The 24735-nt window shown below is 44.3% G+C and overlaps 1 protein-coding gene across 1 annotated transcript in view; it reads left to right on the top strand.

Annotated features, from left to right (window-relative positions):
- Nucleotides 1-21476, top strand: part of SYT9 (synaptotagmin 9) — a 159729-nt gene extending 138253 nt beyond the window's left edge. The window contains exon 7 of the mRNA XM_077321892.1: nt 21300-21476. Within this exon, the coding sequence (XP_077178007.1) occupies nt 21300-21344 (45 nt within the window). The 3' untranslated portion in view covers nt 21345-21476. The remainder of the gene's footprint in view (nt 1-21299) is intronic.
- Nucleotides 21477-24735: the final 3259 nt, after the last annotated feature.

Here is a 24735-nt window from a genome sequence, read left to right as displayed (position 1 = left end):
AATGATGAAATTTCACTATTAAATATAGCGTTTCTGCATACTGCAAACATTCAGCAAAATTGGTCCTTGTGCAGAATGGCCCTAAGTCCTCCCTTTTGCCCCCCCCCCCATGTATTAGACCAACCTTGGGCCTTACTGTTCAGTTTGCTCTCACCCAAGTTCCGCAATATAGTCTAAAAGCTGTAGCTGACTGGGCTTCTGAAAAGTACAAGGGATGAGTGATTTCCAGATTTTTAAAACATAGCTTGTAATGCCTTTGCTGTTTGTTAGCAGTTATTACTGGAGCAACAGAGCCACAACAGATGGTTCTGCAGTCTCAAGATTTACCTCTGCAAAGTGAAATCCTGTCACGCCAACCTGCTAGAATTCTTTGAAAAGATTAACCAACATGTGGATAAGGAGGATTTGGTAGACAATTATGTACTTGGGCTTCCAACAGGCTTTTCTCAAGGGCCCTCACAAGACTAAACTTAGTCATCATGGGGTAAGAATTAAAGATTAAATGACAGGCAGCAGAGCAGGAATAAATGGACAGTTCTTATAATGGAGGGAAGTGAGCAGAAGGGACTCACAAGGAATGTTCATAAACGATCTGGAATTGGGAGTGAATCATGTAGTGGCCAGGTGTCTGGGTGACAGCAAATTATTCAAGAGGGTAAAAAAGAAGGCAAATTGTGAACAGCTCCATTAGGATCTCTACATAGGTGAATGGTCAACAACATAGCAAATGAAGTTCCATGTAAATGAGAGCAAGGTGATGCAAACTGGAGCAAAAAATACTATTTTAAAAAGCATGCTGATGGGTTCTGAACTGGCAGACCCCATTTTTTACTTAGCATGAGGCAGTAGTGAAAAAAGGCAAGCTCTGTGCTGGGAATGCTATGAAAGGGACTGAAAATAAAACAGCTAATATTGTAATGCCCTGGAGCTATGGTGCGGCCTCATTTGGAGTACTGTGTTACATTTCCTGTTGCTATACCTAAAAACAAAAAGACATTGCATATATAGGAAAAGTGCAGAAGATTGCAATCAAGCGGAGGAAAGGCTAAAGAGTCTTGGGCTTTTCATTTTAGAAAAAGGGGATGGATCCAACTACTCTGTTCAGCAGTGTTTGCAGCCTTCCCCCAGCATAAGTGATTTGTCCTTCAGTAGAACAGCCACTTCCGTGGCAGAAAGATTCCTTAGGCTGGAGGAAGGCTTCAGACTTTTTTGAGCATAGTAGTGAGAATGGATCCACCTAACCATGGCCAAAGCCAGGACATGACAACTTAAGGGCCTCCCCCAGCGGCAAGTCAGACAGCTCCCCACGTTCATTTCTAAGGTAGAAATTGAAACCGTCATGTCTCCAAGTGTTTGGCTATTTTTAACTGTTTGAATTGTAACTGTTATTTGTATTTATATATTGTGAACTACCCCAAGGTGGCAGGGCTGATAGGGGCAGGTTATAAATTTAATAATAAATGAATTAATAAACATTTATTTAGCTAACAACAAGAAGAAAAGTTAGTTCTTATATTCTGCTTTTCTCTATCCAAAAGAGTCTCAAAGACCTATTATGCAAAAAGTCCCGCTGTTCTACGTGGGTTCATGGGGGAGGAGCTCCCCTATTTATGTGGGCCACCTTGCTGCAATGGCCCCCACACATGCAACGCAGGGCCGGAAGCGGCGGGAGCACTGCACAGTGATGGCAGCGGTGGGGGGGGGGAAGTGGGGGCATGAAGCCCCACCGCAAGATAGCTTGGAGCAGCATGCTGCTCTCCCACCATGGTGGGGGTGGGGGGATGCCCCTGTCAGCTCCACAGAGCTGGCAGGATGAGAGGCATCCCTGAAGGGATGTTGTAGAGGCGTCCTTGCAGGGACACTGTAGAGACCTAGCCCTTGCCAGCCCTGTGGCAGACTTGTGAAAGGCCTGGTTCCTCCGATTATGCACTAGGCTATTTTTACTTTGCCCTTGCCAGCACCCACGGCAGCCCCAGGAATGCGGAAGACTCCGTGTTTCCTTAACGCGGGCCTTCCGGGGGCCTGGGTCAGGCCAGGGCTTAGTGGCACCCAGGATGGCGGCGATGTCTGGCAAAATCGGGGATTTTCCCTGAAGCCTTGTCACTGCCATCTCAGGTGTTCCACCCCATACATAATCGGTCAAAGTGGCTTACAATTGCCTTCCCTTTCCTCTCCCCACAACAAACACCCTGTGAGGTAGTGAGGCTGAGAGAGCCCTGATATTACTGCTTGATAAGAACAGCTTTATCAGGGCTGTGGCGAGCCCAAGGTCACCCAGCTGGCTGCATGTGGGGGAGCGCGGAATCAAACCCAGCTTGCTGGACTAGAAGTCGGGGCCCCTAACTACTACACCAAGCTGGCTCCCCCCCCCCCCACAAGCAATTAAATTGTGAAATTCCCTGGTAGAGGATGTAGAATCATAGAATCATAGAGTTGGAAGGGGCCATACAGGCCATCTAGTCCAACCCCCTGCTCAATGCAGTATCAGCCCAGAGCATCCTAAAGCACCCAAGAAAAGTGTGTATCCAACCTTTGCTTGAAGACTGCCAGTGAGGGGGAGTTCACCACCTCCTTAGGCACCTCCTATTCCACTGCTGAACTACTCTGACTGTGAAAATTTTTTTCCTGATATCTAGCCTATATCGTTGTACTTGTAGTTTAAACCCATTACTGCATGTCCTCTCCTCTGCAACCAACGGAGACAGCATCCCGCCCTCCTCCAAATGACAACCTTTCAAATACTTAAAGAGGGCTATCATGTTCCCTCTCAACCTCCTTTTCTCCAGGCTGAACATTCCCAAGTCCCTCAACCTATCTTCATAGGGCTTGGTCCCTTGGCCCCAGATCATCCTCATTGCTCTCCTCTGTACCCTTTCAATTTTATCTACGTCCTTCTTGAAGTGAAGCCTCCAGAACTGCACACAGTACTCCAGGTGTGGTCTGACCAGTGCCGTATACAATGGGACTATGACATCTTGTGATTTTGATGTGATGCCCCAGTTGATACAGCCCAAAATGGCATTCGCCTTTTTTACCGCTGCATCACACTACCTGCTCATGTTTAGCTTATAATCCACAAGTACCCCCAAGGTCTCGTTCACACACAGTGTTACCTAGAAGCGTATCCCCCATCCAGTAGGCACGCTTTTCATTTTTCTGACCCAGATGCAGAACTTTACACTTCTCTTTATTAAATTGCATCTTGTTCTCATTTGCCCATTTTTCCATTGTGTTCAGATCTCGTTGAGAGGTAGTGGTGACCCCAGTCATAAGTGGTTTTAAAGGGAGATTGTACAGATTCTTGGAGGATAAGTCTATCAGTGGCTGCAAGAAATGGTGACTAACCATTTTTTACTGCCCAGAGGCAGTAAACCTCTTAATACTAGTGCTCGAAGACTGCATGGGGGGAAGCCTGGACTTCTATACCCTATTTGTTGACCCTTCACACAGGTTGTTGGTCACTGAATGAAGCAGGTGGGCTAGATGGACCACTGGGCTGATACAGCAGTTCACTTTTTGTGATCATATGGGGTTCTCTGAACTCATTACAGCCCCTTTATAGATACCGAGCCCTTCCAGTGTCTTTAGTGTGTCATCCTCTGATACAGGCCCTGAAGAATACTAATTTCTCCAGATCTCATCATGTGCTTTTTATTGTTGTGCACTCTGAAGAAACTCTTCAAGCAGTACAATACTCTTGGTGTTTCTCAAACTACTGTTTCTTCTCCAGTGTACAAAGTATAATTACTGCCAAACATGTGCTACATTTTATACAGCAGGGAATTTGAAGGACAGAGTCCATGGCTTTGCATATAACATAAGAGATGAAAACATTAATACAGCCCCACAGTGACTCATTAAAATGTTTCAGAACCAAGGCTGAGTGTGCATGTCATGCAAATGGTGTTTGCATCCCCTCAAGATTTTTAAAAAATCACATTTTACACAAACTGCATGCCAGAAATCCTTAGAATGAAATGAATGTGGTAAATAGTGCACAAAGGCAAGCAGGATAATTTAGACATAGGGGCTTTTCGCACGCCTTCAAAATCGCACAATGGTTGCCAATTGAAAACACTATTGATTTGCCATTATGCACAACGTCGTTGACAATCTGCCACACACCTGAAACCGATCCGCAAAAAGTGCTTCCTTGTAGCGCTTTCAGGGAAATCCCCAAAAGTGGATTCACCCTCCGGAAAGCGATACACTCCTGCAACCAATCTGCAACACTAGCGAAAAAGACCTGTGCGTTAACATTGTTGCGGTTTCTACAAAGTCCCTCCCCCTGGCTCTCTCCTCTGATCTTCCGGTGAAGCGATTGCCATTTTTTTTTTCTCTGAGCGAGCGGGGATAAACGCACCAGCGAGCCTCTTTCTGTTTAGAGGCTTCCCCGGCTTCAGTCCCTCCCCAGAGTCACTAAGCACAAACAACACTTTGGACACAAACAACAGAGAAGCCCGTTTGCTGATGTATTTTCCATTTATTTTTTACACGAAAATCGGGCCCGTGAGAGGGGGGGGGATTTTTTTTTTTCACTCGGAGGGAGCGTGGCAACGATCAAACGACAGCTCAAACACACCGGGCAGCTGGATGGGTCTCTCCGTTTCAACGAATCAACACAGATTCGTTGCAATGGGTGTGTTTTTTTTTTTAAACTTTCTTAAAGGGAAAGGGGCTGTTTGGGAGCATGCTAACGGCTGCCCATTGGCTGCTTGATGGCCAGGGGCGGGACGAGCTTGGCAAGAGCGCTTCCTTTCTAGCGATTTTTGCCGAGACCGGAAGCCTGTGGGAAACGCTACAAAACGCAACTGGATTCCACTACAAAGGCAGGTATGCATAACGACGAATTCCACTATTTTAAATGGCGATTTTTCATTCAGCAACCAATTTGCTACAAAGATCCCGGTGCGGAAAGCCCCATAGATTGTGACATCTTTGAGTATTAAAAAAAATAAAAGCTTAACTAAAACCCTGACAATTGTAGCTTTTCCATCATGTTAGAAATTCTCTGCTAGAGACCATCAATAAACTATGGGCACTACTAAACATTACTGTGTCCCTTGGGGTGACCCAGGAATGCTGTTGTTATTTTAGTTTAAAAACACTGCAAGGGTCTGATCCTGATTGGACCCACAGCATACTAGAACCAGGTGGGGGCCTAGTATTTGTGACGGTGGGGAGAGCATCTGGCCCTGTCATGCTGCAGACTAGCTCAGGACTTGGCGTAGTAGCCTGAGGCCAGCTGTGACATGGTGGCATTACCTCTGGGTCAGCCCAAAGAAGCCAGCACATCAAGTTGTCCCCTCTGTCTCATATGGAAGAAGAGGGATAGCAGAATTGCAACAACACTGGAAAGGTATAGGTTTAGTCGTTAAAATGGTTATTTTAAAAACTTCTCTTCCCTTTTTAATTAGAGTGAACATCAGAATGTTGTTTCTTAAAAGAAGAAACTAATGTGTCCAGCCAAGCTTCTCCCAGATGTTTTTTAACCTATTAAAGGGAGAAAGATTTCTTGCCTTGAAGAATCTCTCTTGTGATTAGAGGTACCTATGTACCCAGGGAAAATAAGACTTATGTTTGTAAATCTAGAATTCATTTAGATAATCTATATCACTGACTCATTTGAGAACATAGGATAACCTCAGCAATATTACTAGAGAAGGAAGTTAATGCAGCAGCCAAAAAAGGGCACTCTATCACCTTCCTTTAGCCTGGGAGATGGCCATCTACCATGACTCACCTGATCAGACCATGTGGATCCATGCTATGGTTTACCTCAAAGTTGGACTATTGTGATGCACTTTGCATGGCCTGCCCTTAAAGTCAGCTCAGATACTGCATTTCAGAGAGAATGCCACAGCCTAGTTTCTATCACATTCTAGGCAAAACATGCATATTGTATCAATTTTGCAGTCACTGTGCTGGTTACCAGTAAGTTATTACATTCAATTCAAGGTTCTGGTTATTACCTACAAAGCCCTTAATGACCACCCTCCAAATGGCAACTCTTTTTTCATGCACATTTTCTATGTTGCCTCCCACCTCATGGAACAGTATGCCTAAGGAGGTCATTTATTCATTTTGCAGAATGTGTAAAGCAGAAAATGTTCAGAAGGCAATTTTTATAAAGGGATTAGAACTATTGTATAATAGAACATCCCAGGAGAATGCTTTTATAAGGGAACAATTGGGGGAGCCTTCCTCCAAGGACTTGTAGGCTGCATTTCACTTCCCCCTCCCTCGTTACATCCCTGTTCTTTTCAGGAAGTCCCCATAGTCTCTCCCTTTTCCTGTTTCCTTTTCTCCTTTCTACTCACTAGTCAACTGTGACTCTGAGTACTGAAGTGACAGACCACCAGTAAATGAAGGGTTAATTCTTTACTGAAAAAGAGGGCTTGAGTGACAGGCTGCTCCAAGTGCTCTGATTTGTCAGAAACAGCTGTGAAAGAAGTGATATTAGAGTTGTACTGCTGAGGGAAGAGGGTAGTTCAGACTCTGACAGAAGCCTGCTTTGATTGAAAGAATATCTATTTGAGTTAGCTGTGTAACATCTACTCTGAGGAGAATTTAGTTAGGGAAAACATTCTTGAATAATAGTCTGGACTCAGCATCGGTTGAAAGCAGCTGTGCACAGCTGGGAGGACTAGGAAATATATTTAGCAGATAGATTTGAGTAGTGGTTGATGTTTCCAAATTAGTCCAAAGGAAAGGAGAGATATCTTCAAGGAGAGAAGAATCCCTGTCCAGTTACAAGGGGGGGGGGATAGTTGAGGATTTCTGTGGAATGGTGTGTAGAGAAGCTTGTTTCAGATACCTCAAGAATTAGAAGGGAGTTTGGGGTACTACACAGGTACCAATCTTCAAAGAAAACCAGGGGAGCACAAAGGAAAAAGAAAAGTCAGAAACTAAAAATATACCTCTCCAAAGCCTGAAATTAAGATCAAGAACCCGTACAACTGATTTTTTTTTTCACAACAACGCTGTATCTCCTCATTCCATCTACCCTTTCCTTCTATGTCAAATAAAATATCTTTTTTGTTGGATGTTAACATCATCTCAGTGCCCTTCTGAAAAGTTTTTAGTAAAAGACTCTTACACCTTCCTTTCAGGGCTGAGTAGAAAGTCAAATCTTGTCTCAGGGACAGCTTGCTTTACTAATTAAAACATAGAAACCACTGCAGCTCCATCAAGTAATGGAACAGAAATTTAATTTTGGAGGAAAAATTTTACCTCAGTGCGAGGAAAAGTGTAAGAGGGCTCATCATACCAACTGACTTTTATCTGCCCCCCTATTTTCAACTTCCTTCTCTCCCCCTGGCAGTTTCTCCTCAGGAAAGCTATGGCCCAATTTCATGGAGCCAGCTGAGTTGACCCCATTTGGACTGAGGGTGAGCCTGCAAGAACTTTGGAGGGTCATTTCAGTTTGTCCTGCATCCCTTCCCTAAATTATTTCCCCTTTCCCTCATACTAGCAACTCCCATATCCTTATTTTTCCTTACTTCCTTGTCTCTTTAGGCTCACCCACTATTCTACCTTTTATTTGCCCCATCTTATTTACTTTGTTTATATCTTGCCTTTCTCTCCCTAGTGCCTCTTAAATAATTTTCCTCTCCTCCAAAACAATAATAGGGTTTTACAGCAACACTGTGAGGTAGGTGAGGCTGAAAATGTTTAACTGATCCAAAGCCATCCAAATTGTTTCCACAGCAGAATGGGGATTCAAGGTCCCAGTCTGAAACTCTAGCCAGTACATTTGAGAGGTGGCTTTTGAGAAGTGGCTGCTGTTGAACATTAGCAATCAGTCAGACCTCAAGCAATTCAAACGTATCTGGTGGGTGCTGCTAGGACTAGCCACAATGTCCTCCTTCAAAGCTGGAGTGGCTAAGGATTCGTGGGGCGCTAGCAGAAGACCATTCTGGTGGGAGCAGCAAGACTGGGGGCAGAGGGACTCCTCACAGTGGAAAGAGGTGTTACTCCCAGGGCCATTTCGCATGGCTTTAAAATAGCACAATGGTTGCTAATTGAAAATGCTACTAATTTGGAATAACCCACGACGTCGTAGACAATCTGCAACACTCCTGAAACCGACCCGCAAAAAGCGCTTCGTTGTAGCGCTTTCAGGGGAATCCCAAAAAGTGGATTCACCCTCCGGAAAGCGATACACTCCTGCAACCAATCTGCAACAATAGCGATAAAGACCTGTGCGTTAACATTGTTGCGGTTTCTTCAAAGTCCCTCCTCCTGAGCCTGTCCTCCAAACTTCCGGCGAAGCGATCGCCATTTTTTTTTCCCCAAGCGAGTGGAGATCAACGCACCGGCGAGCCTCCGTTTAGCCAGTGAGGCTTCCCAGGCTGCAGTCCCTCCTCAGAGCTGTTTACAGCACAAGAAGCCAGCAGAAGCCCGTTTGCTGATGTATTTTCCCTTTATTTTTCACACTGTTTCGGCTGAAAATCGCGCCCGTGAGGGGGGGGGAGGGGGGATTTTTTTTCTCCACTCGGAGGCAGCGTGGCCACGATCAAATGACAGCTCAAACAGAGGCTTCCCCGGCTTCAGTCCCTCCCCTTCAGTCACTAAGCACACACATTTCACACATTCCATTCAGCCGAAAATCGGGCCCGTGAGAGGGGGGGGGATTTTTTTTTTTCACTCGGAGATAGCGTGTTAATGATCAAACAATCAAACGACAGCTCAAACACCCCAGGCAGCTGGATGGGTCTCTCCATTGCAACGAATCTACCCAGATTCGTTACAATGGGTTTTAAAAAAAACCTTCCTTAAAGGGAAAGGGGCTGTTTGGGAGCATGCTAACGGCTGCCCATTGGCTGCTTGATGGCCAGGGGCGGGACGAGCTTGGCAATAGCGCTTCCTTTCTAGCGATTTCTGCCGAGACCGGAAGCCTGTGGGAAACGCTAAAAAATGCAACTGATTCCACTACAAAGCCAGGTATGCAAAACGACGAATTCCACTATTTTAAATGGCGATTTTTCATTCAGTGACCAATTTGCAACAAAGATCCCCGTGCGAAAAGGCCCCCAGTGTCCTTAAAGAGGGAAAAGGGGGAGGAGAAAGGCTACGACCTTGATCCATGGGGGAAGGCACTGTGTGGGGCCCGGAGCATGTGCTACGGGTGCTACATGGTTAAGCAGGTTCTGCCTCAAAGGAAAAATCCCTGCCCCATTCCCCTGCCTTTTAATGAAAGAAACCAGGCAGAAGCCAAGTCTTGTATGCTAGGCCAATTGTTCTGATTGTCTACCAACAGCCACTGAGGGCATATGTTTATTAAAGGTACAAGTGCTTCTTTTATTGTTTTGGAATTGTTTATAACATCCTTATTTAAAGATTTCAGATTTTTCTGCAAACCTGAAGCATTTTTCAAATTTGTCAAAAGATCCATCTTGTCCATTCATCTCTCTGATCTCTGGATTTTGGTATCCTCAGATGGGGCATTGTTTTGCTATTTAGAATATACAAGTACAATCCTTGATACTTATGGGGGGGCAATCCTTCCCCCATCTCTGCAAATTCCCTCAGGGGGTGAGAGATATGGAGGGAAATCCCATACCTCCTGATTGCTGAGGCTAGTGGGGCTCCAGGCCCCAGCACTCAATGGCTATCAACATCCTTGGGTAGTAAACTGATATTTGTTAACTGCAAATCAGTTGTAATACCAGAAGCTCTCCAGGCTTCACCTGGAGGTTTATATGCCTTGAGTTTCAGTGAGAAAGGCAGACCATAAGTAAATAATAAATAAATATAAAAGAAAAAATGAAAGGAAGTTTTAAAATTTTCTGATATTTATTTTCTCACAGTTATATAACCAGGCCCCAATCCATGAACCCCTATGAAACAAGAAATTATTTTGTTTTGTTTCTAAAATTACAAATAGGCTGATTCATGGTAACAAACTTCTAGCACAGGGCAGCCAGGCCCTTCTGAACCCCAGGATCCATCTTTGGGTTCTAAATATAATCTTTATGAGGGAATGTAGAATTAAATCAGTTTTAAGCCAGTTGAAGTTCAAAGAGCAAACAGAACAGCATTTCCTTCAGTCACCCACATGTTAGGCTTTTTACAGGCATAGACATAGCCCATTCCGCACAACTTAAATATGGCAGAAGTCTTACCTTTGGTAAATGCTACAAATTCAAGGTTCCGCATGACATTGCACACAATCTGAAACACTCCTGCAACACTCCCGCAAAAATCACTTTGTTGTAGCGCTTTACGGGAAATCCAGAAAAGTAGATTCCCCCTAAAAAAATCGCTACACTTCTGAGCACAAGCTGCAACACATCAGCGAAAGACATGTGCATTCTCAATGTAGCAGTAGAAAGAAAGTCCCTCCCCCACTCTCACCCCCAAACTTCCGGAGAAGCAATCACCATTTTTCCCCCCTTAGACTAGGGAAAGCAACAAAAGAGTGAGGCTTCTCAGAGGCTTCTCTGGCTAAAGTCCCTCCACAGAAGTGATTGATACAGTAAAACAAAGCTCCCTACTGCAAGTGTCTTGAAAGTTCCCAAGCACAACACAGCCCCCTGTTCAGCACTGCCTGTAATTTCAGCTACAAATCGCACCCGTGGTGGGGGAATTTTTTTTTCTACTTGAGGAGCGTGTAAACGATTAATTGCCAGCTCCTACGGAAGCAAAAAGGTCTTTTCGATGCAACAATTGGACACAGATTCATTACAACGGGTGTGTTTGGTTTTTAAAAAAACAGTTCTTAAAGGGAAAGGGGCTTTTCGGGAGCATGAACACAACAGCCCACTGGCTGTTCCGTTTGATTGACGGCCAGGGGCGGGAAGAAGCGCAGAAAAAAATCGCTTCCTTTGTTGCAATTCCAGCAAGACCGGAAACCTGTGGGGAATGAATGAAACACTACTGGAACTTCTATATTCCACTAAAAAAAGGTATGCGGAATGACGAAATTCCACTATTTAATATAGCGTTTCTGCATTCTGTGAACAATTGGCAACATTGGTCCTGATGCAGAATGGCCCATAAGATCCTTACTAGTTAGAAAGGACTGTTCTTCGCCTTAACAAAAAGTAACAAAAGCGACTTTGCAAAGGTACACATGCTCCAATTCCAACTAGACAGATTACATTTGAACTTTCTTTGCAGCAAAAGTACACAAGCCCAAACAAAGTAACTGTGTGGTGGCAAATGATAAACTTCATCATTTGTGTCAGATAGCTAGTGAACAAGCCAAGAGGATTTCCTAATGCTCTACATTCTTAATTGCTTAATATTTATATTACTCTATTACTGCCTCAGTCCATCAATATAGGAAATGACAGTGGTAGACAAAAAGCAAATTGACTCCAGTCCCAAGGGCTTCTTCATGCACTAGAGAACTTGATTTATGAACTGAAGATACCTGGTCTGCAGTTAGGGAATGATCCTTCTACAATTATGTCTCTCAGCTCTCCACAATGAAAATGAATTATTGCTATTTGCAATAATTTGCAGGCTAGAATATGATAGAAAGGCCTGGATTACTGAGATACACTAGGGTTCACAACCTCCAGGTTGAGTCTGAAGATTCCAGAGTCCAGTTCTGAAGGAAATTCCTAGAGATTTGGGGCAGTACATGGCAAGAGTGGAATAGGACAGGAAGCTCAGTAGGAATGTAGTATCACTACATGGCTTGTATTTCTCCTAGACTCTACTACCATAATTCCATAATTCCACTACCATAAATCCTATGTATAGTTTGCTCTCCAAAGTGTCTGTTTCCTCCAGGGGAACTGATCTATGTAGCCTGGAGGTCTGTTACAATTCCAGGAGAACTCCAGGATGTCTTCTGCACGACGGATTAGGCTGCAATCACTGCTTGTTTGCACGCAGGTCTAAATCCTGCTTTTTCATAGAATTGGGCCCAGGCCAGGCCAGTCCTAGGCCTGGCCTTACTCAGGCCCTCTGTTGCCCTGCAGCAAGGGAACATGGAGAAATTAATGTTCCTTTTTTTGCTGCAAGATCCAACCGTGTATATGTTGCGGCTGGGCCATGTGTAAGGGGGGAAACTCAGGCTGTCCCCAGTCAGGCACTGCTTCCCCCTTCTCCCCAAGCATCACTTCTGACATCTACCTTTGCAACCTTAAAAAAAATGTCCTATCATGTTACAACATAATTCCAAAGTAACAAAATATCAAATCCCCACCTCACTCGCCACCATGTTTGGCCAGCACCTTCCTTCTTTCTGTTTTTTCTTAGTTTTAGTGAGATCGGGGACAGTCGGGGGGGGGGGATTATGTGATTAAACAGCCCATATTTTTTTATCCCCTTGTTTGAGTTGTAACAGTTTTGCATTAAAATGCAGTTGTGGTAATTTTTCTGTTAAAAATTATTTCAGACTTGAAGGTGTCAGGATCAGTACCTGCTCTCTGCCATGAATTGTCCATGAACAGGGGTTACCCCATCTTGACTGTATTCCACTATTCTTTTTCCTGGCTTTCTATGTAACCGAAGCCTGTTCTCTGTTCCCATGTTATCATGATTTGTAGTGCCCGCTCTGAATTGTTTGTCCTTTGATCCCTGCTCGCTAGCTCTGCTTTTTGTAACAACAACATTGTATCTTGTCAATAGGCGCCGGCCAGTCCAAGGACGTGCGAATTGTAGCACCTCTGGCAGGATGCCTGGGCTGACACCTGGGGATGAGGGCACCCCTCCCCTTGGGAACATTCACGTTTTGGGCGGGAGAATTGTCTTGAAAAGGGCTTGCAATTCTATTGTGGGGTAGATTTGACTTCTTGAGTTATAGTGACTAGAGTAAACTTCCCTTAAAGCTTTCTTATTATAGAAGTTTTGTTGTGAATTCTTTTAGCGCTTGACAGAAGGGACTGAGGGAGTTTTCATCATGTGACAATGATTGACGGGTAAAGCAAATGGCAGGAAGTTTTGATTTCCTGTCCCTCGGCTATCCCATATGTACACAAACTCTGGGGACAAACAGGTGAGAGCAGGGATCAAGAGAGCCTGCAGCCAGGGGGCAGTGCGGCATAATGGCTGGGTGAGTCTTCCTTGCAGAAGCAGCCCAGGAACCAACTTGAAGTTGCTAATCCTAGATAAGCCTTCCAACCATGAGCCTGATACAGATGGAGATGGGCTTCCTCATCCAGGACTCTAGTCTAATGCAAGACACATGCAATATGATACAGGTTAGATCACACCCTTTGCACAAGGTCTAAATAATATTCCTGGTGTTGCTTTCTGTTTAAGACCTGAACATTCCCATTCCAAATTCCAAACTAAATGTAATTACAGTTTAATCAATACTATCGCATTGCTCCATTGCCAGCGTATTTAATTTTTATGTCATAGATGTCAAGCAAAGAATGGGTCCCCCCCCCCTCTTTGTGTGAGTGTACATGCGCGTGGCCAACTAGAACGGATTTGACTTTATCCTGAATGGCAGGTTAAGAGGAATAATCAATGTTCTGACAACTCTAATTATCCTACAGATAATCCTAAAGAGACGTTCCCACAGGTGCTGGCTTCAGCTTAGTATCAATGCTGTGATATGGAAATGGGACAATTATCTAGTAAATCTGGTTTTCTTTGTCATGTGGAGAAAAACTATCCCCAGCAATAAGTCTGAAAGCAGGAGGAGAAGGGAAATGAGAGAGTTCAAATTCAAGACAATGATACTGAAAAGCCCGTGACAATCCTAGTCAATTGCTGAGGGGAAAGATCTATGAGTATGCCAACAAGAAGAAATTAAAAAATTGGCATTTGAATGATAGTGGGAAGGGGGGAATATTTAGCTGATTCACTGGAGTAATAGGTACCAATTGTTTCAGAGTACCCAAGTAACCTGTCTTTCATAAGCAGATGACTTAAAGCATAATGGAAATGGGCCAGCCAGCATGGAAGTTAGAGAGCTGAGAGACCACATTTGCATCCTCACTGCCTCAGAAGCTTGCTGAGTGATCTTAGTCACCAGTCATACGATCTCGGCTTAACCTACTTCACATGGTTTTTGAGAGGATAAAATGGAGGAGATAAAATGGAGGAAAGAATGATGTAAACCACTTTGGGTTTTACTCCAGTGGCACCCTTAAGACCAACAGGGTTTTATTAAAGGTATGAGCTTTTGTGTGCATGCACACTTCTTCAGGATACAATAAAATGGGAATTACCAGTCCATACATATAGGTAGAGGGTGAGCAGTAAATTTGCACATAGTATAATGAAGATGTTTAACAGATCTTAGGACTAAACAGGAATAACAACCTTCATTTATATGGTGACCATCTCTTTCGGTTTATGTCCAGGGGAAAACATTGTGAAGGAAATAAATATTTCAAATAGGAGTTTGATGCGCAGATGTATCCTTAATTGTGAAATACTAAGAGTAATCAACTGAGACCCTGCCATGACACTCCATCCATCTCCTCTCAAATATGAAGGTGACATTACAGCATCATTTTCTTTGGGGTGATTGGCTGTGTAGTTATCTCCCTTGTTCCCAGACCAGAGAAATATATTCCAATCTACCATTCCAAATTACATTGTATTGTGTTATTCATTATGTTACATTATAATCAACCATTCTAATATGTTATTCAAAATAAGAAATGAAATAAAATAAAGAGGACATATAGCCCTTCTGGGGGGATTGGTGAGAATCTTGAAAAAAAACCAATATCTCTGTTATGTCCTGGGGATGTCATTGTTCTGCAACTCAGCCATTTCTCTTCCTAATCTATTCATGAAGTTTCTTTGCAATAAAACAGCTGCTTTGAGGTCATCCATTGAATGTCCTGAAAGGCTAAAGTGTTCTCCAACAGGTTTTTCAGTCTTGTATTTCTTGATGTCAGATTTGGTAAGGCAGCTGACATGTTGTCTGAAGCTCTGACCATGAGGCTGGGAGTTTGATCCCAGCAGCCAGCTCAAGGTTGACTCAGCCTTCCATCCTTCTGAGGTTGGTAAAATGAGTACCCAGCTTGCTGGGGGGTAAAATGGTAATGACTGGGGAAGGGAATGGCAAACCACCCTGTATTGAGTCTGCCAAGAAAACGCTAGAGGGCGTCACCCCAAGGGTCAGACATGACTCAGTGCTTGCACAGGGGATACCTTTACCTATCTTTTGACATAGAGTTTGACCTGTTTGCTCTTTGTAGAGACCTGAAGAACATTGTTGGCATTTAAAGGTATATACAGTGAACATGTGAAAAAGCCCAAGATGATGTAGTTGATGTTGAATGGGAAAGGATATGAGAAAGAGGGGGACATGGGTATTTAACGGTTTATATCAAATATGCTAAGGTCGTTAAAATCAGGACATTATCCCCAGCTAACAAAGGCCTTCACACCTATGACGTTTAAATTGCCAGCAGGCCCTTGCAGACATGACTTAATCAATTGTTATTCATAGGGAGCAGACAGCAGAAGAGAACTGACTGTGTTGCAAAGAAGCATACTGTCCAGTGGCATTATGCTCCTTGTACATTGCACATTCACATTTCACTTATTGAAACAAAAGTACTTGGGAGTGGTGGTCCAAATTATATGTGATGCTCAGTCACAGGTAGTTTATGTCCATTGTTTTCCCTCCCATTAAATGTTGTTATGAATGCACAATGAAAGGTTACTGTGAACTACTGCAAGTCCGAATGGAATGCCGCAGTATATAAATACAAAAATAAATACATAAAATAAATAAATAGTTGGGGGGGGGGGTTGAAGTTTTTTTACCCAAATCAGCCACCCCAAGCATAGTAGATTTCATCCTATATGTGAAAAGGCTTTGGACTCCACCTTCAATGACTGCTTATTACTAAGAAAGAAAGAAAGAAAGAAAGAAAGAAAGAAAGAAAGAAAGAAAGAAAGAAAGAAAGAAAGAAAGAAAGAAGGAAGGAAGGAAGGAAGGAAGGAAGGAAGGAAGGAAGGAAGGAAGGAAGGAAGGAAGGAAGGAAGGAAGGAAGGAAGGAAGGAAGGAAGAAAGAAAGAAAGAAAGAAAGAAAGAAAGAAAGAAAGAAAGAAAGAAAGAAAGAAAGAAAGAAAGAAAGAAAGAAAGAAAGAAAGAAAGAAAGAAAGAAAGAAAGAAAGAAATTTTTGGTACTGTCTTATATATCGTACATGTAACTAAGAACCACATGGCCTAAATCTCATATGCAAAAATACCTAGAATCTTGTTCCCCATTTTCTAACAGGCACTCAGGTTGCTGTATTGGGGACACCATTAAGTGTTACAGTGTCAAAGGTGTCTGAGATATTTCCATGAATGCTGATGTGCGTCATTACCATAAACCCGTCTTGTAAACATGCTGTGCTTTTCATTCAGCACAAGGTATTAAGCCATCATGATCATATAATCTGCTTTAAGCACATTCTGCTCCTTTGAGCAATTACAGTGTACAAACTTCTTTCTTTTAGGACTTTTCACAAAAAATAACCCTAGAATTCTACCAAGGGTGTGGGCTGTTTGCTTTTAGCTCGTCTGCATTTTATCCATGCACAATGCAAGAACAGTTTGCTTGTGATGAGTATTTATTAATGATTATATACATACCCACAGAAAGCACATCAGTTGTGATCTACTCCAAATGTTCTAGAGACTTAACTTTTTCTACTTTTCTAGAGACTTACTTTCTCTATGGACTGCCTCAAACATTTAATCTACAATAATTGCTTATATGTGCTGTGTAACAGGATTTGCTTCAAGACCACATGTGCTCACCACCAGACCTAATTAATTGCATACAACCCTTCAAAAAGAGGTGATGAGACTCTAATTGATAGTTGACTATTCTGAGTTCATTTAATACCTCTTTATTTTTATAAAGTCTGGTTTATTGTGTGCAAGCCTATCTTGAGGATGTCACAAGTAAAAATTGGGGAGCTGTTCAAGGGTTCCTTGAGTGGGCGTTAGGAACAACAATGTAGGAATGGTGTTCCCTGAAAACACCTGAAGAGCCCCTGGAATTATAGCTCATGTCCAGACTAAAGATATCAGTTTCCCTGGAGAAAATGGCTGCTGTGGAGGGTGGACTCCTTAGCATTATATTCCACTAAGGTCCCTCCTTAAAGAGCCAGTTTGGTGTAGTGGTTAGGAGTGTGGACTTCTAATCTGGCATGCCGAGTTCGATTCTGCACATGTAGTCAGCTGGGTGATCTTGGTGGGTCATCTTGGGCTCACCATGGCACTGATAAAGCTGTTCTGACCGAGCAGTGATATCAGGGCTTTCTCAGCCTCACCCACCTCAAAGGGTGTCAGTTGCGGGGAGAGGAAAGGGAAGGCAACTGTAAGCCGCTTTGAGCCTCCTTCAGGTAGAGAAAAGCAACATATAAGAAGCAACTCTTCTTCTTCTTCTTCTTCTTCTTCCCCCCACCCCAAATCCTGCCCACTCCCAGCTCCACCCCCAAAGTTTCCAGGCCTTTCCCAACCCAGAGATGGCAATCCTACCTATAAAGTTCTCTGTGTGCAGAGAGCTGTTAAGTGTGTTGATATCATGTCATGTTTTCTTCATTTAAACATTAATGGGGAGATGCCGGGCCATGTGTTGTCCCCAATAAACTTTAGATTGGGTCTCTAAGTCCGTAAGTTGTACAAAATGTGTTGTCTCTCCTTCATTGCTGCATAAACTGTGTAATATCTGTTGTGCCATTCAAAAGAGCAGTAGATTTAGTCAAGCTTTGAAAATATGGGAAATGACAAAAGTTGGCTGGCTATAAACAATTCATCAAACCAGCCAAACCAACACGTGTCCTATTTTACTGGTGCCAAATATTAGTCAAAATGAGATACAAAGGCAATTAAGAATGAAATATATAAAAAGCAGTTGCCATAGAGACATCAGCGATATCCTCGGGTGTCACGAAAGACAATTCATTTGCAGGATAGCTTGCAAACACTTTTTTAATTTCAACGCTCTACACTTTTTGCAAGCTGTTGTCTTTTCTTAAATGCAGTGAAGTGTTTTCAGAAATAATTAATTTAGCTCTCCATGTGCCAGTCCTACATTTTATTTCATCTTTCAGAATCAGTGTTTAGGAATAGAAAACTCTTTTGAAATATTGCCAGATAATGTTTTTCAACAGGTTGGCTTAGGTGTTCATTTGCTTCAAATTAGAATCAATACATGTACATAACTCCTGATTGGCAAAGAAACACAACCTAGTTTTTTTCTTTGCTTGGCCTTTGCTCTGCATACATTTCACATTCATCATTTATGTACATTGCTTTCCTTTTACATAGTTCTTTGAGGAGATCCCGGCATTTCCCTAAGCATAGCACACATCAATTTGCTTGCAATCAAAGCCTCAGTGTGCAAATGAAGACACTATCAGGGGAGATGTGTGGGTGGGGAAATCACGATGTACACACATGCTCAGGATTATAAATATTCATGTACTGAGCAAGTGTGTCCTTGTGTGCATTCTAAAAATCACTTTTCTCGTACGCAAGCATATAGGATTTATTCAAAAGTCTTAAATTGGACAGCAACTCAATGTTTATAGTGTGCTTTGTTCTCCTTTGTTATGTACAATGAAGAATGGGCAATCTGCAACCATTACTTTTGCTAGCAGTTGTGCTGTGCACTTTAGTCCTCATCCAGATCTACTTTAGCTTTGTGACAGTGATGGTCCAGAGGGATCCATCAATTCAAGGCACATCTGTGTCCCACTGTGCACTCAGATTGTCTTGGCTGAACTGGGACAAATTAAGTCTTGATTGATAATTTTGTTTTAAAGCAATGTGTTTGGGGTTCCTTCTTCAGTTTCTAAAGAAATGTTTAAATGAAAGACTGAAACAATGTATAAGATTTCTTATAAATTATATTCATTTATTTTATGCTTTCTAATCTGGAACAGCTTCACTATATAATATAAAAAGTTATGGCCTAGGTGGGTGGAGAGTGGGTGGGGCCAGTTGTGCCTTCTGATTGGTCCAAAGATCAGACTGGCCCTGCCCCCAGACTTTGGACCAATAGAGAGGTGACATAGCCTGCCCCCCAGCCTGGCCAGGGGCAGTCTGGCAAGCTCGCAGCCAGTTTGCCCCAGGCTGCCGTCAGGGACTCAGTAAGTAGGCTAGCGGGACTACTTACTGAGGGACTCCTCTCAGGGACTCAGTAAGTAGGCTTCCCTTAGGCTGGGAAGCCCTCACATCACCTTGCAGTCTGAGGGGTTCTTGCCTTTACCCCTTACCTCGCCAAGCCCTCATGCCACCTCCCAGAGGCACCATGAGGGTTTCCTGGCCCTCCTGGCCGGCTGGAGTCCTTGAAGGGAGTGGAGGGAGAGGGGTGTCTCTTCTCCCTTCCCTGACCTACTAAAATGGTGCCATGGTGTGCAGCCTCCTTACCCAACTGGCTTGTCAGCCGGCCAAGGAACCTCAAGGCCGGGCCACCATTTTAGTAAGTCGCAGAAGGTAGGGGGACGCTAGCTGGCACAGCCAGCCAAGCCATGCCAGCTCGATCCCCTGGAGGGAGTGGGAGGGCACCGTCCTTACCCCCGCCCTTCCCTAACTTCCTAAAATGGCGGCACAGCCTACAGCCACCTTGCCCGGCAGATTTGCCAGCCCCCTGATCCGGCTCCTAGCCATGCCACCATTTTAGTTCGTTAGGGAAGGCCAGAGATGGCTGTCATAGCCTGCCCACCATCCCAGCCCAATCCCCTTGGGTGGGAGGGTACCCTCCTCCCCCTCCTAACTAACTAAAACTGCAGTACAGGTTGGAGCCGACTCGTGCTGACAACTCCCGGCCATGCTGTTGTTTTAGTAAGTTGGGCAGGGGGTGAGGAGGCTGCCTGGCTGCCACACTGCCAGCCGATCCACTTGGGGGGTGGCAGAGGACACTATTATCCCCCCACCCTCCCTAACTAAATAAACCTGTGCCAAGGCTTGGAGCTGCTTCACTTGGTCGGCTGCCAGCCTTGCCGCAGTTTTTGTAAGTTAGGGAAGGGGGGCTGGCTGGCTGGCTGGCTGGCTGGCTGGCTGGCTGGCTGGCTTCCTTCCTTCCTTCCTTCCTTCCTTCCTTCCTTCCTTCCTTCCTTCCTTCCTTCCTTCGCCACACCAACTTTTCAGTAAGCTAGGGTAGAGCATGTGGGGGAAGGCCTGACTGTGCGCGGGGGGGGGGGGGGGGCTCTCAATGTTGTAGGTGGAAGGTCACAGATTCAATAACCAGCAACTCCACTTAAATTAAACAGAGAACAAGTGATGTGAAAAAACTGTGCATAAGACTTTGGAGACTTGCTAGGACTCTGATGGCCATTCCGCACAATGGGCGATGTTGCTAAATCTGAACGCTATTGAAAAGCGCTGCAATCAAAAGCGGCAGGTCTCAGTAATGCAAACAGCCATTTCTGTCAAAAAAAGGCTCTCCCACTAGCACTGTTCTCGTAACGCACAAGTTTCCGGTCTCGCCAAAATCGCAACAAAGGAGGCGATATTTTCCCGCACTTCCACCCGCCCCTGGCCGTCAATCAAACAGAACAGCCAATTAACTGTTGTGTTCGTGCTTCCCTTTAAAAACTGTTTTTAAAAACCTAAAAACACCTGTAGCAATGCATATTCATTCATTCGATGTATCAGAAAGACCTTTTTTGCTGGCGTAGGTGCTGGCGCTTAATCGTTTACATGCTCTTAAAGTAACCCCCCCCCCGTGCTATTTCTGGCTGAAATTACAGGGGGCTGTATTGTGCTTGGAAACTTTATAGACAATTGCTTGTGGAGGGATTTCAGCCAAAGAAGCATCACTTATTCGTTGCTTTAGCCGGTTTAAGGGGGAAAAATGGCGATTGTGATGCTGGAAGCTTGGGTACGAGAGTTTAGGGAGGGTCATGCTTGCTACCACTATACTGAGAATTCACGTCGTTTTCGGATGTGTTGCAGGTTGTTCTCAAGAGTCTAGCAGTTTTTTTAAGGGCTACAATGAAGCGATTTTTGCGGGAGTGTTGCGGGAGTGTTGTAGATTGTGTACGACGTCGTGAATAACGAAAAATAAATAGCATTACATAATGGTAACACTTCAGCAATATTAACGCTGTGTGAAATGGCCCTGAGTAGCCACTAATGACTTTGATGATTCAAGCATATGATTCAATAAAAGCTTCATATGCATCTGCATGTTGATCCCTGCCCCTTCATGTGTCTGTCCACGTAAATTCCTGTACCTTCATATGCATGTCTCTGTGAATTGATGGACCTCACATGTCTTAACAGTGCCCAAGAAATTATTTAACCCCAAATTTCTTGCAGGTATCTGAAATTCTGTGTCTTCTCTAGGCTGCGCGGCCATTTCAGTCATCCTCACTTAAAATAACTCTCTCTCTCTTTTTCTCTCTCTCTAAATGCAAAGGGCACCAATATTACTCTTCTCCTACTGCCTTCAAGTCACAGTTGACTTCAGGCAACATGCCCCTCCCCAGCTGCTTCAATGCAAGGGATACCTGGAGGTCCACCACCTACTGCCTGCCTTTGTGCTGACCCTGCTGTTCCTTGGTGATGTATCCACCCTTTACTAACAGGGATGAATCTGCTTGCCAACTGAGATCAGACTATCCTGCCCTTCCCAGATGACAAGTCAAGCACCTTAGCTTTTAACATGAACTCCACGGGGAATGCTAAATAACATGACATTGCAGCCATTTCCTCTTGTCTCCCTCTTCTACCCACCTGCCATATGTCTAACTCATCACTTCTACCTGAACAGAACCTCCGTCCTCTGCCTGCTGGACCACTGTGCACGCCACCCGTTGACTCAGCTGCACCCACCTTCGCCTGACTACCTGAGTGCTCCACACACCAACTCAAGACTCAACTACCCCCATCTTCTGACCTCACGTCCACTACCCTGCCCTTCCCCCTCCACTCTCCCAACAAACCTTCCCTACCTTATACACCTGCCAGTTCTCCCCTCCACTCCCTCACCCCTCCTTCTTCTACACACCTCACATATTTCTAATCAAACCTTTCTGCCTCTACAAACCCTTCATCTCCTGCCTGCCTGTGTGCCTGCCTGACTGCTTCAGGGCTCTGCACACTGACTGCTAACTCCACTGCCTGTGTAATCTGCCCTCCTGTGCCTACCCTGTGAACCAACAGACACCACTTCTCATTCAGCCGTACCTGGTAAGTTCCACCTCCTCTCCATCCATCTGCTTGCCCCTGCCATCAGTCCACTGTTCCAGACTCCACTCCACCCACTCACATCTCTCACCCTCTCCTTCTTCCTTCAGTGCTCCTCCATTACCTGACTGCCTGCTTCTCCCTCCCTGCCTCTCCCTTACCAGGGATCTATAGCCCAGTCCTTCATTGAGCAGGATATTGGAGTTCATGGCCTTTTCAGACCCTCCCAGTCCTATGACTCTAAGTTTCCTGTTCTCATGAGAACATGACAGGAAGAATTCTTGAATACTTCCCACACCCAAAAAAAACCCTCACAGGCTTGCTTTACTTTGGTGCCAGTTTGGTGTAGTGGTTAGGAGTGCGGATTTCTAATCTGGCCTGCCAGGTTCGATTCTACACTCCCCCACAGGCAGCCAGCTGGGTGACCTTGGGCTCGCCACAGCACTGATAAAACTGTTCTGACCGAGCAGTGATATCAGCGCTCTCTCAGCCTCACCCACCCCACAGGGTGTCTGTTGTGGGGGGAGGAATGGGAAGGCGACTGTAAGCCGCTTTGAGCCTCCTTCGGGTAGGGAAAAGCGGCATATAAGAACCAACTTCTTCTTCTTTTGGTTCCCTTCCATACTGATGCCTACATATATTACACACCTACAATTAATACTTCTGTCATCCTGTCCTGCACACTGCTTGCAACACCTTTTCCAGTAATATCTGTGGCACCACCTTCACCATCTGTACTCTCTCCAACTATCTCCTCAATGCTCCGTTTGCGCTCATTAAAAGCCACTGTGAACACTAACAGCCAACAACTTCCTGCAAGCCACCACCATACAATGACAACATGCCTGAAACACCCACCAAGTTCACGGACAACACCAATTTCCAGCAAGACACTTGCCCACCCCCCATTCTACCACCCATGGTGTTTGCTGCCCCAATGCCCTTCCTTTCTGACAATAAAATATTTACCGTTAAGAACAAGCATGACAAGCTTATGATTTCTTTGCAGTTTATTGCGCTTTGAAAATACTGCCTCACAACATTTAACTTATTTTACGAACTGCTATTCCTCCAGTTCTCTGGGATCCAAAGCCGCAAATTTTCTCCACAGAGACCTATTAAAAAAGGTTTAACGTTATTAGCAATTCACCCACATCCCCCAGTCTCCTCCTGTCCCACCCTGCACCCTCTGTGCCACTAAGTTCACCTTCCCAGCCACACCATTTCATCTCCCACACTCTGGAGATCAGTTACTGTTGTTCAATTCCCCCCCAAACATCCTTTTCCCCCTACATAGCTCATCTCCATTCTCTGACACCACCTCCAATTCCAAGATCTATGCAGGGCCAAGCTGAATATTGGTACCTCCTGTGTCAATAATGTCCCTCGGAGTTAGGAGGAAGGACCTCACAAGTCCAAGGGTGGCCAAGACCTTCTCCCTCAAACCCCACATGACATCTGAAACACCAACACTTCCACCCATGAAACTCCACCCTCCTCCCATGCTAGCTCCCATTGTATTTACAGCTACAATGGGCTTTAATATTAGTTTTTAATATAACATGCAAACATGTATTCATTGTTCCTTAAACTTCTGTAGACTTCCAGTACAAATTATTACTGGCATTGACTCTTAACATTGACTAAAGATAGATTAGGAGTTTGTCTGGAGTTAGTGCTGAGTTCCCATACGTTGGAGAGTCTAGACTGCCTGGTGGTAATCTGGGCAGCTTCCAGCACCCTCAGGCAGCTCTGAAGACAGCTGTGGCAGAAGATCTCTTGTAGGCTCTCAGTTCTTCGTGTGTAGTGCCCAACATTTTCCACAGTCCCAATCTGAATCATGCACTCCACATGTGGGAACTGAAAACTTGCATCTCACATCAGCGTTTTACACATCACATGGCTTAGACCCACAACCAAGAAGAATTCGGTAGTAGTGGAAAACTACATTTCACATACTTTATTGTGCTTGAGACACCATTGTTGCAAATTCTGGCATTCCTTAATGAATAGAGGGGGTAAAGTGGAAAGAAAGAGACATTGCTACTGCCTCAATGCCAGGGAAGGAAGGAGCAACAGAGAATGGAAGGAGGGTTAAAGCAGGCAAAATAATAGGAATGCAGCCTCAAAGTGTCGGGATTCGACCATACACTGGGTGAGGACATTTTAAACTGGGGCAGTCTGCATTCTGAATCTGAACTCTCCCAGTTCACATTTTCCCTTGTGCTAGGTCTATAATTACTACAGTTAATTACATGAGTACAATGTACAGGCAGCTTTCCCCACTCAGTTTTTGTTATACCAGCTCCAACAGCTCAACTGCAGCAAGAATTTTGTGAGCATGTGACGTAAACAGTTCCTTTGACCAGCAAAAAATATTCATCTGCCCATAGCCTTATCATAATCTTTGCTCGGAAATAAGTCATCACTTTCAAAGTGACATATTTCCAAAAACAGTATGGGTATGTTCTCCAGGATATTGCAGAAGTTCTGAAACATCTCTGGACAATTCTTGAGTATCAAAGGGGTTTGCTAAGTAGTTCTTGAATAAGCAATAATAATGACCTCTCTGCAGAAAGATAAATAGCTTTCTCTTGTAAAGTGCAGAGTTGATCCCACAACACTTTGGAAGCACTTGCACCAGAAAGGAAATAAAACAAACCCAA

The sequence above is a fragment of the Paroedura picta genome, chromosome 2 (genome assembly GCF_049243985.1).
Source record: "Paroedura picta isolate Pp20150507F chromosome 2, Ppicta_v3.0, whole genome shotgun sequence".
Lineage (NCBI taxonomy): Eukaryota > Metazoa > Chordata > Lepidosauria > Squamata > Gekkonidae > Paroedura > Paroedura picta.
The sequence above is the reverse complement of the archived record's forward strand: the minus strand, read 5'-3'. Positions and strand labels throughout refer to the sequence as shown.